We start from the raw sequence: 16,015 nt of genomic DNA, 5'->3' as shown, positions 1-16,015 counted from the left end.
CTTGATGTGGGTCTATTTGGTATCATCTTGTTTGGGACCCTCTGTGTCTCCTGTAACTAGATATATGTTTCCTTCTTTAGTTTTAGGAAGTTTTCAGCCATAATGTCTTCAAATACATTTTCTATACCCTTCTCTCTCTTATTCTGGAACCCCTATAGTGTGAATGTTGGTGGGTTTAATATTATTCCAGAGATCTTATATGTTACTTTTGTTTCTTTTCTTCTTCATTTGTTTTTCTTTCTGCTATTCTGATTGGGTGATTTTCATTATTTTATCTTCCAAATCACTTATATGTTTTTCTGTGTCATTTAGTCTGACATTCATAGCTTCTAGAGTGTTTTTTATTTCATATATTGAATTATCTATTTTTGATTGGGTCTTTTATATTTTCTAGTTCCCTGTTAAAATGATCTATGTTTAGATCAATTCTCTTCCATAATTCGATTAGCATTTTTATTACTAATGTTTTGAACTTTTTTTTTTAAAGGGACGACATATATTCCTTTTCCAAACGTTACAGTAAAACCAGGTGGAAGAAAATGGTTTTAGCAGTTAGAAAAAAAAGAAGTACACATCTGGAGTTTGGCCATTAAAAGTCATTTACAACACTGGGAGGGGAAAAAAAAAGACAAGAAGTTCTTTCACATTACAGACCTCCCCACCACCCCAAAGCTTAATACGTGCTTACCAAGTCAAAAAAGAGACAGTTGATTCACAAGCTGGAGGTTTGAACTTGAGTAAGGCATTTATAAAAACCCAGACAGGGGCAGTGTCCTCCCCAGCCCAGGGGCCACTAGGCACAGCACAAGAGATTACAAACTCAGCAGGGGAAGGCTGGACACTCAGGGTTTGGGAGTGTAGGCACCCCCACCTCTGGCCTAGGGATTTGGGGAGTAAAAAAAAAACGCCTAGAAAAGAATTGGGGACGAAAACCAGCAATTGCCTTCTTCATGGATGGGGACAGGGAAGGAGGTAGGGCCAGGGGCAGGAGCATTTCACATCACTCACCTAACTTAGGAAACTGCAAGGGACCATCTTCAACTGGCCTTAAGAGGAAGACCAGATGGATGATGGGAGAATCCACAAGAGGGAGAGGAGGAGAGGGAATGTGGCTAGGGGGCAACAGCCCCTTCCCTTCTGGGCACAGGAAGGCAGCCAGGGCACCAGATCCAGGCAGTGACCACAAGGACAGCACAGTTTCTGCAGCTTAGAGATCTCCCACCTGCCCCCACCCAGCTACTCATTCTGCCTGCCCGCTGGTGTAGGGCCGCTCTCCGGCCCGAGCAGTGGATGGCTCTGTGCCTGGGGCCCTGCCTCTTCTGTGTCTCCTCCCTTGGAGGCAGCACCAGCCTCTGCCCCTTTGGCCTGGGGCTCCTGGCTCTCGGGTAGCAGCAGCCTTCCCTCCCTGGGCAGTGCCTTCCTCACTGCAGGCACTGACCCCACCCTGCTCCTGCCCTTCCTCTGTGGGTGACGAGGCAGACAGATCATCCCCTCCGGCTTCCGATTTCTCCTGAAGGCCAGGCCACTCACTTTGGAAGGCTTCTTGAGAGAGAATGTCTTCATCTTCTTGGGGGTCTCCTCCCCCTTGGCTACAGTGCCCTGGCCAGGGGGTGCTGGCTTGATGGCAATGCCAGTGGCCCCAGCTGCCCCCTCTGTTCCATTCATGGGGGAGGGGGCGACTCCCCTTCACCTTTGGGGGGTGTCTCCACTGCTTTTCACGCAGCCGTTCTCGTGGCCGTTCTCCTGTCCATTTACCTTTGCGGGGGAAGTGCCTGCTGCCTGCTTGGCGGTTACATTGCCCTGGGGAGCCTTGGAGCTCTGGCTGCCCATGGTGGGGTTCTGCTGGAGGGGCGCCTGGAGCCACCCTGGGTTTGTGCCACAGGAGATAGTTCGGTCAGGTGGGCCTCACCGACGGGGGCGGGGATGGGGTGGGACTCGTGGCTGAGGGAGGGGGCCCCACTCCATGCCCCCCGCCACTAGCTGTGCCGGCCGCACTCTGTGCCAGAATGCCACGCTGTTTTGAATTTTTTATCTGGTAAATTGTTTATTTCTGTTTCATTCTTTTTTCTGGGTTTTCTCTTGTTCCTTCAATTGAGAGTAGTTCCTCTTCCTTTTCATTTTACTTAACTTTCTCTGTCTACGAATTCAGGTAAACCGTTACCTGTTGTGGTCTTACAGAGGTGTCCTCACGTGGGAGCCTCCCTGTGTAGAGCGCATGTGCCCGGTGCCTTTGGTGGGAAGGCTGGAAGTTCTGTGGACGCCAGTCACGGCTTTCCCCAGGCAGCTGGCTGCTGTCACCTTGGTCGGGAGTGTGGCCGGTGGTGGAGGAGCTAGAGCCTGTGCACAGCTTGAGGTGGGACTTCCTCTCTGCTCGCTGGCTGTCCTCGTCCTCTCAGGGGCGGGGTCTGATCCCTAGTTGCTGGAGCAGGAGCCCTGAGGGTCAGGATTGCATTGGCTCCGTTCCCTTTAAGTGTGTATTTTTCCTTCTCCCGCACTGGGACCTCTGCCCCAGAGGAGGGGAGTGCTGAAGCAAGTGGGGCTTGTGCTGTTGTAGAGGACCAGTGTGTTGCCTGTGTAGAAGTCTGCAGCTCTGCTCGATGCAGCCCATGGTTGCATCTTTTCCCTGGTCTTCGCTGCCCCAGATCTAGTGCTGTGCTGCCGTGGAGTGAGAGGGACTGGAGCAGGGCCAGAGCATTGGCTCAGCTTGGGCTGGGGCATGCGGTGAGGCAGCTGTGGAAAATCTGGACAGCCACGTTGCTGTCAGAAGTTTGATCTGCTTCTGGAGTGCTGCTTTGACTGAGCACCAACAGTGGCTGCCACCGCCCCACCTGGACTATGTCCTGGGCTGCCTCTAAGTCTTTAACTCAAGTTTTTACCCAGGTCCTGACCACCCTAGATACAGTGCCACACTGTGGAGTGGAGTGAGGAGGGTCGAGGTGTTTGCTTGAGTCTGTCTTTTTTCTAAGATTAGGTCTTCCCTTGCTTTGGCTTATTAAACTGTCCTTGCTTCTCTGAAGTATAAGTATTTTTTAAAACTGGCAAAGAAAAAGTGGACAATGATATTATGTCTCCTCATTCAAACTTATTTACTCAGCCTTGAGTTTGACTTCTGGATCCATTCAAGATAAGTGGCTTGAGGTAAATTTCTAATTTTGATTTTACCACATGTAAAGTCACAGAGGTTCATAATAACATACGTAATATTTGCAAATAACATGTAATATTTGCAAAGACCTTAGCACGCTTTGTAGTACATAGTAGATGATCAATAATTTGTAGTAGTTATATGAAAAATAAAGACAATAGATAAGTGTCATCATCCAGATAAGTAAATTAAGAAGAGTGTCTTGATGGTATAAACTTACCATGTTTACACCACTGTGTTAGCTAAGTTTTTCCATTTTTCCACGGTGGCTTCATTGGGACCTATCCATGCTTTTGTCTCCAAGAGTACATCTAAACAGTAAGCATCAAGGGGGAATTTTCCTTTCATGCACACAGCCAACCAAACAGACCTGTGTTAGCTGTGAGGAGCATTCCAGAACCAGTGGTAGAATGAGGTTGTGCCTACTGGCTGAAGTTCTTGTTGGATCTAGATTTAAACTCACCTCTTTGGTTCTAGGACTAGTATTTCCTATTGTACGATGCAGATCTTTGTATTTCCAATGCTTATTAATAAATCATAGTTTAAAAAAAATTAATTTATTTTTGGCCACGTTGGATCTTCATTGCTGTGTGTGGGCTTTCTCTAGTTGAGGTGAGCGGGGGCTACTCTTTGTTGCGGTGCGCGGGCTTCTCATTGCGGTGGCTTCTCGTTGCAGAGCATGGGCTCTAGGCGTGCGGGTTTCAGTAGTTGCAGCACACAGGCTTCAGTAGTTGCAGCATGCAGGCTCAGTAGTTGTGGCTCACGGGCTGTAGAGCACAGGCTCGGTAGTTTTGGTGCACGTGGCATGTGGGATCTTCCCGGACCAGGGCTCAAACCCGTGTCCCCTGCATTGGCAGGCAGATTCTTAACCACTGCGCCACTAGGGAAGTCCAGTAAATCATAGTTTATCAGTGTTTGTTGATGATTTAAATGAATAAATGTGAAAATGCACTTAGGGGAATACAATAGTCCCATAAAGCATTAGGGTTTTCTCAATTATCTGCTGCTATTTGTTTCAGGGACCTATCTGAAACAGATAGCATTTTGACAGGTGACCTTTAACTTACTAACTTAAGAAAACAGAAAACAGGAAAAGCGTGGGAATTACTCTTGACTAAAACACATTTGTGTTAAGTCCATGATGGGTATTACAGGTATTCTGACAGGCATCTTCCTGGTCAAGATTTAAGTTAAATTTGAGCTTGATATCTAATAACATCCAGACTTGTTTCCCACGCACCTCAAAAGTCGAACATGGGGGCTTCCCTGATGGCGCAGTGGTTGGGAGTCCGCCTGCCGATGCGGGGGACGTGGGTTCGTGCCCCGGTCCAGGAGGATCCCACGTGCCGCAGAGCGGCTGGGCCCGTGGGCCATGGCCGCTGGGCCTGCGCGTCCAGGGCCTGTGCTCTGCAGCAGGAGAGGCCGCAGCAGTGAGAGGCCCGTGTACCGCAAAAAAAAAAAAAGTCAAACATGTTTTCCTGGATAGGTGACGTTGTGGGGCCTTTAACTGACTCTAATGCAATGTGGGCAGTGCAATGACTGAATGATTTTAGAAATATTGATATCTATAGGCTACTCTATGAGTAGAGAGGAGGCAAACACTTTTGCTGTCTCATATTTATCTGGGATTCTCATGTCACTCTTACGGAAAGCTGGTGGCTTAAAGTTTTTAAGACATCCACTTTGTTCAGGTTCTGCATCAGAAGCTACGGAGGGCCATAATGCAAGGACAGATCCAGGTTTTGTGAGGCCTGAAGCTTTAGACAATTTAGGGTGCTCTGTTGTTAAAAAAAAACCCCATACAATCATAAATTTAAATATTTGATATAAAAGTGAGTGACTAGAAGGGATCAGTCCTTGCAAGTAAAGGTCACAAAGCTGGTTTCATTAGCTTCCTGTAACTGTGCCTTTGTAATACTGGAAGCAACATTTTAAGACAAAGGGATTTGTGATAGAACGTTGACGGGTGGGGCATTTCCAAACATTTACCAGTAAGAGACACATGTATATGCTAAATGTAGCTCCAGAGATAGACATTAAGTGACAAGTGCTCAGAGTGGAGGGAAGCCGGGTTGTAGGGAAGACAGCAGAGAAGGGGCCACTGTAAATTATGCATCCAGGAAGCCTTCAGTTAATTGGAATGCTTAGGGAACTGGGAATCCTTGAGTTGACTTTTCAAATTAATCAAAAACAACAACAAAAAACCCCCATCATTTATTGGCCATCAAAACTTTAAAAAAATACAGTCCTTTTCTTTTTTCCAATTTTCCTGTAGGTTTAAGAATTAAAAGAAAAAATCAATCAATGTAATTTACCCACTGAGTTTAAGGAGAAAAGAAACCAAATAATTACTTAGAGGGGGAAAATAAAGTATTCACTTCCCGCCTTAATAGAAAGTCCTCTGTTGCTTGGGTGACTGAAGTAACACCCGTGCCTGGTGGGAACAGGAATGCTGGCCTCCTTAACTGTCTCTCAGAGACCATTTGACTGGTAGAATTATGGTGGGGACATTGGTTTGATTGTGGTGTAGCTGTAAGTGCTCAATAAAAATTTCTTGAATGGATGAATGAACCAAATGAATGGTTCCAGTTTGAACAGATAAGGACAGTTTTGAAAGCATTTTTTATTCCTAAGAATTCTGTAATTAAATTTTATCAGACTCTTTTGAATGCACTGAAAATTCCTTCCTGAATATGGCCTGGGTTTGACAGCAAAAAGATTAGGAAATGGAACTTTCACTGAGTGCCTGACATATGCCAGATATTTTGCTGATGTCTGTATATTTATTTAAGCCTTGTAACCATTTTGCAGTGGAGGAAAACTAGATCTCAGGACTAAAATAACTTGTCGGTGGCCTTCCAGGGAGCAAGCGGCAGAGCTAGGATTCAGATCCAAGTTTGTGTGTCCAGGGTTCATTCTCTGACTCTGTAACTTGTCATTTGACCTTTCTTTCCAGCAAATGTGAAAGACACATGAAACAGAGACTTTACCTAGAGGTAGGAAGGATTATAAAGAAGGGAGTGTGGTGTGGTGCAGAGTTATGCTGCTTAGCCATCGGTAGTATATAACTTGGGGTCTTAAATTACCCATCTGTAAGATCAGAGGACTGGAGTTGATGACCTCTGAGTGGGGTGACCACATGGCCCAGTTTGCCAAGGCAGCCCTGATTTATACCAGCTGTACCAAGGTGACTATGATTAGCATTCCCTTCCACTTTCAAAAGTGTTCCACTGTGGATCGTAAAGTCTAAGGCTGCCCTATATATGAGATTGATTCCAAGTCTTACCTTCTATGATTTCAAATTGAATCTAATAGTTTCTTTGATTACTGAAGCAATAGGAATGTTCATTTCCCAGGCCCATGAGGTGTGAGGGACTGACAGCACGTCAAGTGACCTCTGTCTAGAGTTTGCTTTACATTTCTGATACAGATATTTTTTCTGCTATTGCCCCTTTCCTTTAAAAGTACACTAGTTAGGGACTTCCCTGGTGGTGCAGTGGTTGAGAATCCGCCTGCCAATGCAGGGGACATGGGTTCGATCCCTGGTCCAGGAAGATCCCACATGCCGCGGAGCAACCAAGCCCGTGTGCCACAATGACTGAGCCCACGTGCCACAACTACTGAAACCCGTGTACCTGAGCCCTGCTCCACAACAAGAGAAGCCACTGCAATGAGAAGCCTGTGCTCTGCAACAAAGAGTAGCCCCTGCTCGCCGCAACTAGAGAAAGCCCACACGCAGCAACGAAGACCCAACTCAGCCAAAAATAAATAGTTATAAAAAAAATAGTACACTAGTTCATCCCCTTCTGGTCAGTTTGGTTCCAGTTAATTTGGGATCATTATATAAATATTTATTTCTACTAATAGTGGCCATCACTTATTGAGTGCTTAGAATAAATCATTATTCATTATCTCATTTAATGCACTTATTAATATAAGATAGTTTCTCACTTTCTAGATAAGGAAACTGAGGCTTAGAGCAATTAAGTGACTTGAAGGGAGAGGTGAAAGCAGGTATTCCTAATCTCTTAACCATTATACTATAGTAAGGTATGTATACAAACACAGAGCAGATAATTTAAAAAACTATCAGAGTTGGAGACACAATGGTGGGTAAAAGGACGTGAGCTCACCTCCTCTCATGAAAACACCAAAATCACAATTGACTGCTGAACAACCATTAACAAAAAAGACTCAAACCTATCAAAACAGATATTCTTTCCAAAGACAAAGAAGACGCCACAAGGAGACAGTAGGAGGGGTGCTTTCGCAATGTAATCAAAACCCATACCTCCTGGGTGGGTGACCCACAAACTGTAAAACAATTATATCACAGAGGTTCTCCCACAGGCATGAGAGTTCTGAGCCCCATGTCAGGCTCCCTAGCCTGGGGGTCTGGCATCAGGAGGAGGAGCCCCTAGAGCATTTGGCTTTGAAGGCTGGCAGGGTTTGAGTGCAGGAGCTCCACAGGACAGGGGGAAACAGAGATTCCACTCTTGGAGAGCACACACAAGGTTTTATGTGCACTGGGACCCAAGGCAAAGCCGTGATACCATAGGAGCCTGGGGCAGACCTACCTGCAAGTCTTCGAGGGTCTCCCGGGGAGGCGGGGGTCAAGTGTGGCTCACTAGGGGACAAGGACACTGGTGGCGGACACCCCAGGGAATACTCATTGGTGTGAGCTCTCCCAGAGGTTGCCATTTTGGCACTGAGACCTGGCCCCACCCAACAGCCTGCAGGCTCCAGTGCTGGGACACCTCAGGCCAAACAACCAGCAGGGTGGGAACACAGCCCCACCCATCAGCAGACAGGCTGCCTAAAGTCATCCTGAGTTAACAGCTGCCTGACATGGCTCTGCCCACCACAGCGACAAGACCCACCTCCACCCACCAGTGGGCAGGCACCACTCCCTCCCACCAGCAAGCCTGCACAAGCCCCTGGACCAACTTCAACCTCCAGGGGACAGACACGAGAACCAAGAAGAATTACAATCCTGCAGCCTGAGGAAGAGAGACCACAAACACAGAAAGTTAGACAAAATGAGATAGCAGAGAAATATGTTCCAGATGAAGGAACAAGATAAAACCCCAGAAGAACAACTAAGTGAAGTGGAGACAGGCAATCTACCTGAAAAGGAATTCAGAGTAATGATAGTAGACATGATCCAAGGTCTCAGAAAAAGAATGGAGGCACCAACTGAGAGGATACAAGACATGTTTCATAAAGAGCTAGAAGCTTTAAAGAACGAGCAAATAGAGATGAGCAGTACAGTAACTGAAATGAAAAACACACTAGAAGGAATCAAAGCAGAAAAATGAGGCAGAACAACAAATAAGTGAGTTGGAAGACAGATTGGTAGAAATCACTGCTGTGGAGCAGAATAAAGAAAAAAAGAATGAAAAGAAGTGAGAACAGTCCAAGAGAACTCTGGGACAACATTAAATGTACCAACATTCGCATTAGAGGGGTCCCAGAAGAAGACAGAGAGAGAGGGCCTGAGAAAATACTGAAGAGATAATAGCCAAAAACTTCACTAATATGGGAAAGGAAACACGCAAATCCAGGAAGCACAGAGAGGCCCATACAGGATAAACCCAAGGAGGAACACACCGAGACCCATATTAATCAAGTTGACAAAAATTAAACACAGAGAAAATACTAAAAGCAACAAGGGGAAAGCAACAAATAACATACAAGGGAATCCCTGTAAGGTTATCAGCTGATTTTTCAGCAGAAACTCCACAGGCCAGAAGGGAGTGGAAGAATATATTTAAAGTGATGAAAGGGAAAAACCTGCAACCAAGAATACTCTACCCAGCGAGGCTCTTGTTCAGATTTTATGGAGAAAATCAAAAGCTTTACAGACTAGCAAAAGCTAAGAGAATTCAGCACCACCAAACCAGCTTTACAAGAAATGCTAAAGAGGGACTTTCCTGGTGGCACAGTGGTTAAGAATCTGCCTGCCAATGCAGGGGACACGGGTTCGAGCCCTGGTCCGGGAAGATCCCGCATGCCACAGAGCAACTAAGCCTGTGCGCCACAACTGCTGAGCCTGCGTGCCACAACTACTAGAGCCCATGCTCTGCAACAAGAGAAGCCACTGCATTGAGAAGCCCATGCACCACAACGAAGAGTAGCCCCTGCTCACCACAACTAGAGAAAGCCCGCGTGCAGCAATGAAGACCTGACACAGCCAAAAATAAAAATAAATAAATAAATTTATAAAAAGAAAAAAAAAGAAATGCTAAAGAAACTTCTCTAAAAACCTTGCCGATAATCAAGTGTTCATAAAGACATGGAGCAAGAGGATGTCACATATGCTGCAGCACAGTAGAAATCACTGCATCACCTATTAAAGTTGACCCTTCAATTCCATTCCTACACACTTATAGACACTAGCAAAATTCTTGCACATGTATACCAGGAGACAAGTATACAATTATTTATAACAGCATTATTTGTAATAAATAGACTGAAAACAACCTGAAATTTCCATCAACAGTGAAATGAATAAATGTGATATAGTCATAGCATGGACTAACAAATAGCCGTGGACAGCAGCATGAAGTCTCAGTAATTTTTTTTTCTTTTTTAAATTTATTTTTGGCTGTGTTGGGTCTTTGTTGCTGCATGTGGGCTTTCTCTAGTTGCGGCAAGCAGGGGCTACTCTTCGTTGTGGTGCGTGGGCTTCTCACTGCAGTGGCTTCTCTTGTTGCAGAGCACAGGCTCTAGGCACGTGGGCTTCAGTAGCTGTGGGGCGTGGGCTCAGTAACTGTGGCTCGTGGGCTCTAGAGTGCAGGCTCAGTAGTTGTGGCACACGGGCTTATTTGCTCCGTGGCATGTGGGATCTTCCTGGACCAGGGATTGAACCTGTGTTCCCTGCATTGGCAGGTGGATTCTTTTTTTTTTTGCGGTACGCGGGCCTCTCACTGTTGTGGCCTCTCCCGTCGCTGAGCACAGGCTCCAGATGCACAGGCTCAGCGGCCATGGCTCACGGGCCTAGTCGCTCCACGGCATGTGGGATCTTCCTGGACCGGGGCACGAACCTGTGTCCCCTGTATCGGCAGGCAGACTCTCAACCACTGCGCCACGAGGGAAGTCCCTCAGTAATGTTGAGGTGGGTAAAGTAAGTCCCTGAAAAATATATTCAAGCAGTCAGCAAAAGATGAGATTTTGAAAACTGAGGAGTAAGTTAGACCAAGAGAAGAGAGGACATCATAGTCATAGAGACAAGGAACAGCAGATGCATACCACCTCCCCCATTGCATGTGTCCCTAATGTAGAATTCTGGTATACCTGAATTCACTTCTGGATACCTTTTTTTGAACCCTGAGAAATTCTCTAAGTGAATTAATTGCTTGTTGGGAATAGTTGCAGCAGAGTGAGGTTGGAAAGCCAATAAAAGAGATAAAGCAGTTAGGAAAGGAATAGAGATGTTTACAATTGATTCCTGTCTAGGAAGCCAGGTGGGGGAAATTATATCTTGTGCTTCTGCCTGCCCTCCAGTGGCGTCCCCAAGGAGGAAAGGGGCAAAAGTCAATGTCAGTTATGCGTCAGTGTCAAGATTACCAAGACTGAAGGAAGCTACACTAACCTGGAGATTGGAGAGGGATTTTAAAAGTCAAAGACAACTAACTTAAGGTTTTCTCTGTGCTTTTTCCATCTCAAGCACTTAAGTAGGTTACTGTGTCTCTGAGATCACAATGGGAATGATCAGTGGAGTTTTTAAACAAGAATTTTTGTGTCCAGAAAGAAAGGTTATTGTAGTAGAGCTTAGTACTGAATTTTTGAAGCTATAAATTAAGAATCTCAGTTTTTACAAATGTTTAAGTTCAGTTTGCAAATCTTTTTTTTTTTTTTTTTTTAGAAATACAGTAATTGTCCAAAAACCCCCCAAAAACAGAAAAACTATCAGGCCTCCTAAATTCCCATTGGCCTTTCCTTATTTATCAGTGTCAGTGATAATCTTTGTAATTACATCTTCCATTGCTTCCACCATCCATCATTTACTTCAGAGTAGAAGAAGCATTTGCCTCAAGTAAGCAGACTATAGATTTTGACTAAAATGCAAGTTCTCAGGAAATCAAGGGGATTAGAAGGTGGATGTGCTGAATATTTACTTACTTTGTGGACCTTCTTCTTCTTTTTTTTTTTGAGTTTGTCTTTCTTTACCAGAGTATAAAGCAGAAAACAGACACTTGCTTTTTCATTTATTTATATTTGCATAGAGAGTACTTAAAATAAAACCCACCAGATGACAGTCTTATCATTCTGCATTTATTTATTGTCTGGCTAACTTACAAAGACACAAATGTCTAGGGTAGGTCCTACCCCACCATATAAACTACCCTGATGACATAGGTACCAAAATGTGCATGTTCACATAATGCAGTGGTATGAAAAACATTTTCTTTCTTTACAGCCCCTGACTATAAATAGGGAAAAATTAATTTCATGCCAGAAAATTTTGGGCACTTTAACAGTCATCACATTTCTGCTACTAAAATAACAAAATTGGTATTACAAGTTAAACTATAAAGGCCTAACAGTTCTTACAAATATGCAAATAATCTGCTACTTAGACATAAAAAGTCAATTTTTTGCAAATCACCAAGTAAGGCACCACTGGATTAAACATTTTTCTTGGTTTTTACTAAATAAAATGCATATTGAAATAAATACTGAACACTGAATTTTAATACTGTAATACATTTCAATATAAAATATGTGAATATTAAGAAACTATTGCATCTTGAATACATTTATTTGGAAATTTTATGGGGAAAAAACATATGTAAGCTCTGGTTTCAGAGAAGTAACTATTAATTTTTGTGATCTGCCATAGTTGGCGATTTTAGCATAGAACTTATTCACACTTAGGGATGTGATTAGGTTTCTAACTTTCAAAGAAAGAGTGTACATGTATTAATGGAATATTCACTTAAAAAATACATTTTAAAACATCTCTATCCTGGATGAATAGCAACTTTGAGCTGTGATCCTGCTTCAAACTTAGGATGGTATCTGCAAAGTTGGGATATATAAGGAAATTGGCCATACTTACTACACTTTACAAAATTCAGACCCATTTTCTTTGGGTCAGACTTTTCTCTGCCATATTTGCTAGGAAGGCCCAACTCCATCTTTTCTGAAGTGGGTCAATAGGCTTTATCATAGGGATTTTTACCAACTATTGATATCTGATCAAAGAATTCAAAATAAAATGATGCTGCTATATTACAAAAATACTAGAGATTAAAAACTTTTTTTGAAAATACTTTGCCAAGCTTGTTACACTTTTATGTTTCTTGATTTTCTTTGGGTAAAGGCCCCCAAGTGAACGTATGAAAGACAAATTAATGGTGGTGGGCGGGGAACCAAAATTCTCTAATGTACTTAATAAGCCCAGGACTTTGGCAAGGAAAGTTATAAAAATACAACAGATTCAAATGGGCAACTTCATAAGTTATTAGACATCCCATTATTAGAACTCTAAGTTCTTTTGCTTTTATATAAATGAAACATTTATTCTATAAATAGGAATGCTTCTTTCAAATTTTTCTTTGGATTGATTTCTTGTTAGCATCTCCCAGTAATACAGGAACAATTCACTGAAACCATAATACAGAGTTTAGGTAGATATACATATACATATATAGCCGTGAACTTTAAAAAAATAAGTAATGGTAAATTTTAAATGTAATTAACCATATAAAACATCTAAATGGAAATCTTTTTTTCCAAGTGTATAGCTAGATTTAAAAGTCCCAGTAAAGTTTTGTAAACAAAACCATACAAAAAGGGCAAGGCTGGCTCATCCCTATGTCCTCTGGGGGAGCTTTATTTGCATAGATCCAAGGCAAATGATTCTCCCAGAAAGATTCAAAACAAGTTCCCTCCAATTTCCTGCAGCAGTCTCTTTCTCTCAACCCCATAATCATCAGATTTAGACTTTTAGAGTTTTGTCCATCAACTCAAAACTGTCCCCTTCTTCCACATTTCTGATTTGCTACCTTTCCCTGACTTTCCCCACAACTATGGAGCCTATGAGCCTCCTGCCCTAAGGAGCAAGCTGGGCTGGAGAGGAATGAAGCCACTTCCGATGCATAAGGCAGGAGGCCAACCGACAGATGAGCTCAAGGCAGCTGCTTCTAAGCCCTGGAGCCCCAACTGGCTTTCATTTTCTTTCCAATGGCTTTATTCCACATGACTGTAAACCCTATTATATCAATTTCTGACCTTGATACTGTGAAGCAACATCTGTATACAGATTTCCAGGGAAGAGGGAAAATAAGGGAGCAAAATCTAAGGAAAGCTGTTTGCCAAACAAGGTGTTGGGTCCTAACTTTATTTTTAGTTACCTCTTGAATTGATAAAGCTCATCTTGCTTTTTTTGTTTTTTAAACAAGAGGTTTTTGCACTAGCCTCTATCTTCTGGACCTGCGCTGTCCAACATGGTAGCCACCAACCATGTGTGGCTATTGACCATTTGCAGTGTGACAAGTCTGAATGGAGATGTGTTCTAAGTGTAAAATACATACCAGATTTTGAAGACTTAGTACCAAAAAAAGTATATAAAAGATCTCATTAAAATTGTTACATTGATTGCAGGCTGAAATGATATTTTGGATGTCGGTTAAATAAAATATATTAAAGTTAATTTCACCTATTTTCCTTTTTAATGTGGCTACTAGAAATTGTAAAATTGTATATGTGGCTCACATTATATTTCTATTGGACAGCTCTGTCCGAGACCGCCGAAGATTGGACAGCCTGTAACTGCAAACATTTCACATGAGCAAGTTGCTTAGGTGGTCTGTGGTTCATGGAAACAGGAGGCCAAACATGCAAAAAAGGCATGGAAGCAAACAGCTCTCAGGGACCTTAATATCGTGATCTGTAGCAAAAAAGCAGTGAATGTTTGAATTTCATTGGTTGAAAGCTGGGACACAATTCATTGCTGCCTACTTGCCACAAAAGCCTATATTGATCCCCAAAGCAGCCAACAGGCTATAGCTGAAGCAAGCAATAGCTTTAAGAATATACACAATATAAAAAGCGAGGTGCATTTCTTTACTGCATACCCACCCTGCACACACGCATTCCCACATCACCTCCCTTCTTCCCTATTGCCATCATGAAGGGGACAAGGGAAGACAAGAGAAGGAGGGTGTGCGACTTGGACAGCAACAGCAGAAGGAGCTCTTGGGCTTGCGTGGAGAAGAGCAGGCAAGGATCACCTCGGGGTAGGAGGAAGGGGTGGGGCACCCCTTTCTCTTCGGTTGGATCCACCTTGATGAAAAAATAGACAAAATATAAATTTTGGTTAGAAAGCTTATGTTCTCACTGTAAAACTTAAGAATGGTTGCAAAAGAACCCACTACCCGCCCCCCCATGATCAAGGCTGTAAATGACTTGCACATGTGCATGAGAAATGAAGGGAAGAAGCAAGTAAGGATCTGAACAAATTTTCCTAGAGAAGGATGACCTACCACTGCTACCAAGTACTTGTGCGAAGTTAAAGTTTTTAAAAAGTCACTTTTTTTCTCTTCACATAGTATGTGTGATTATACACTACATATAATATATATATTATAGATTGAGAAAATATGGATGAGAAAAACAAAAATTCACCAATGCTTTTACCACCCAGAGATAACCAATAACATTATGTGTATATTTTCCATATATAAACAGTTCCCTTTTTTCTTCCAAAAACAGGATCATATATAGTACATTTGAACCTTATTCAAAGTCATTACTCTTTACAAATATAATTGTTAATGACACATTGCATTCTATTATATAAGTATACTGTAGTTTATTTATCTAATCATTCCCCTTTTGTTGGGCATTTAGGTATCTTCTAATTTCTAAACAATGCTTTTTTGATAGCAGCCATCGTAATAGGTGTAAAGTGATAGTTTTATTTGTAGTTTTATTTGTGTTTTCCTAATGATTAGTGATGTTGAGGATCTTTTTATGTGCTTATTGGCAAGCTGTATATCTTATTTCAAGAAATATCTATGCAAGTATTCAACCATTTTAAAAATTGGGTTGTTTTGTTGTTGTTGAATTGTAGGAATTCTTTATGTATTCCAGATATTAACCTTTTATCAGATATATGATTTGCAAATATCCCATTTCATGGGTTTTCTCTTCACTCTATGGATAGTGTTCTTTTAAAAACTATGCATATTCATGGGCTGTCAGCATGCCATAACTAGGTTTAAAATCCATTCACAATTAAAAAATTCATTTGTCCCATGCACATTTTGTTTTGAGGATCTAACAGGTGTTAGGCATGAAGCCAGGTGCTCAGATGCTCTGAGTAGGTCTACCAGGGACTTGTGTCAATCGAGTAGGTCTGCTAAGGCCACAGTTCTGAGACTCAGGTGGACTGGCATTGATGGATTCCTCAGCAGGCCACCACTTCCCTGACAGCAACCAAAGTAGCCCACTTAGGGATTCTTGAGTTAGAACAAATCTCTGAGCAAGGGGAGGAGTTAGAGGAAAACAGTGGCAGTCCATTACCTTGCCTCTTCCTGTTTTTATCCCAACCAAGTCTTTTCTTGGGCAGGGACCTGAGGAAAGACTCATCTGGATGTAAATCAGCTATCTGTCATGGAGCCTTGATTGTCAGTTGACACACCACAAATGTTGAGCAAAACAAGGGCTGGCCTTGTGCAAAGCTGCAATTAGGAGGCACTGTTCAGGGCTGTCTGGGTGCCCCACCAGGCAGTGGGCCTGGAGGCTGAGGCAGGTACAGGAGCAGGATAAAACCACTCTGTAGTACTTTATTTGTGTTAGAAATGATCCATTATCATTATAAAATATTAAACATGCCCAATGCTAGAAATATTTTTTTAA

General features: G+C 42.8%; 1 protein-coding gene and 1 pseudogene across 7 annotated transcripts in view; both read right to left on the bottom strand.

Annotated features, from left to right (window-relative positions):
• Positions 1-1,055: 1,055 nt before the first annotated feature.
• Positions 1,056-1,830, bottom strand: LOC308621578 (MARCKS-related protein-like; annotated as a pseudogene). The gene has a single exon. The product of its transcript is annotated as an MARCKS-related protein-like (transcript).
• Positions 1,831-10,041: 8,211 nt separating this feature from the next.
• The window catches only part of WIPF1 (WAS/WASL interacting protein family member 1), a 122,992-nt gene continuing 117,018 nt past the window's right edge, over positions 10,042-16,015 (bottom strand). For 5 of the 6 annotated variants that reach the window (XM_081242988.1, XM_081242987.1, XM_081242991.1 and 2 more), the window contains 2 exons: positions 14,386-14,437; positions 11,401-14,042 (listed from right to left, as the gene is read on the bottom strand). In XM_081242988.1, the coding sequence (XP_081099114.1) occupies positions 14,030-14,042; positions 14,386-14,437 (65 nt within the window). In that variant the 3' untranslated portion in view covers positions 11,401-14,029. Of the gene's footprint in view, positions 10,280-11,400; positions 14,043-14,233; positions 14,438-16,015 lie in introns of those variants that run through there. The other variant, XR_014016551.1, reaches the window with a different exon arrangement.

This window comes from Mesoplodon bidens (genome assembly GCF_964165515.1).
Source record: "Mesoplodon bidens genome assembly, chromosome: 8".
In the NCBI taxonomy this organism is placed as follows: Eukaryota; Metazoa; Chordata; class Mammalia; order Artiodactyla; family Ziphiidae; genus Mesoplodon; species Mesoplodon bidens.
The sequence above is the reverse complement of the archived record's forward strand: the minus strand, read 5'-3'. Positions and strand labels throughout refer to the sequence as shown.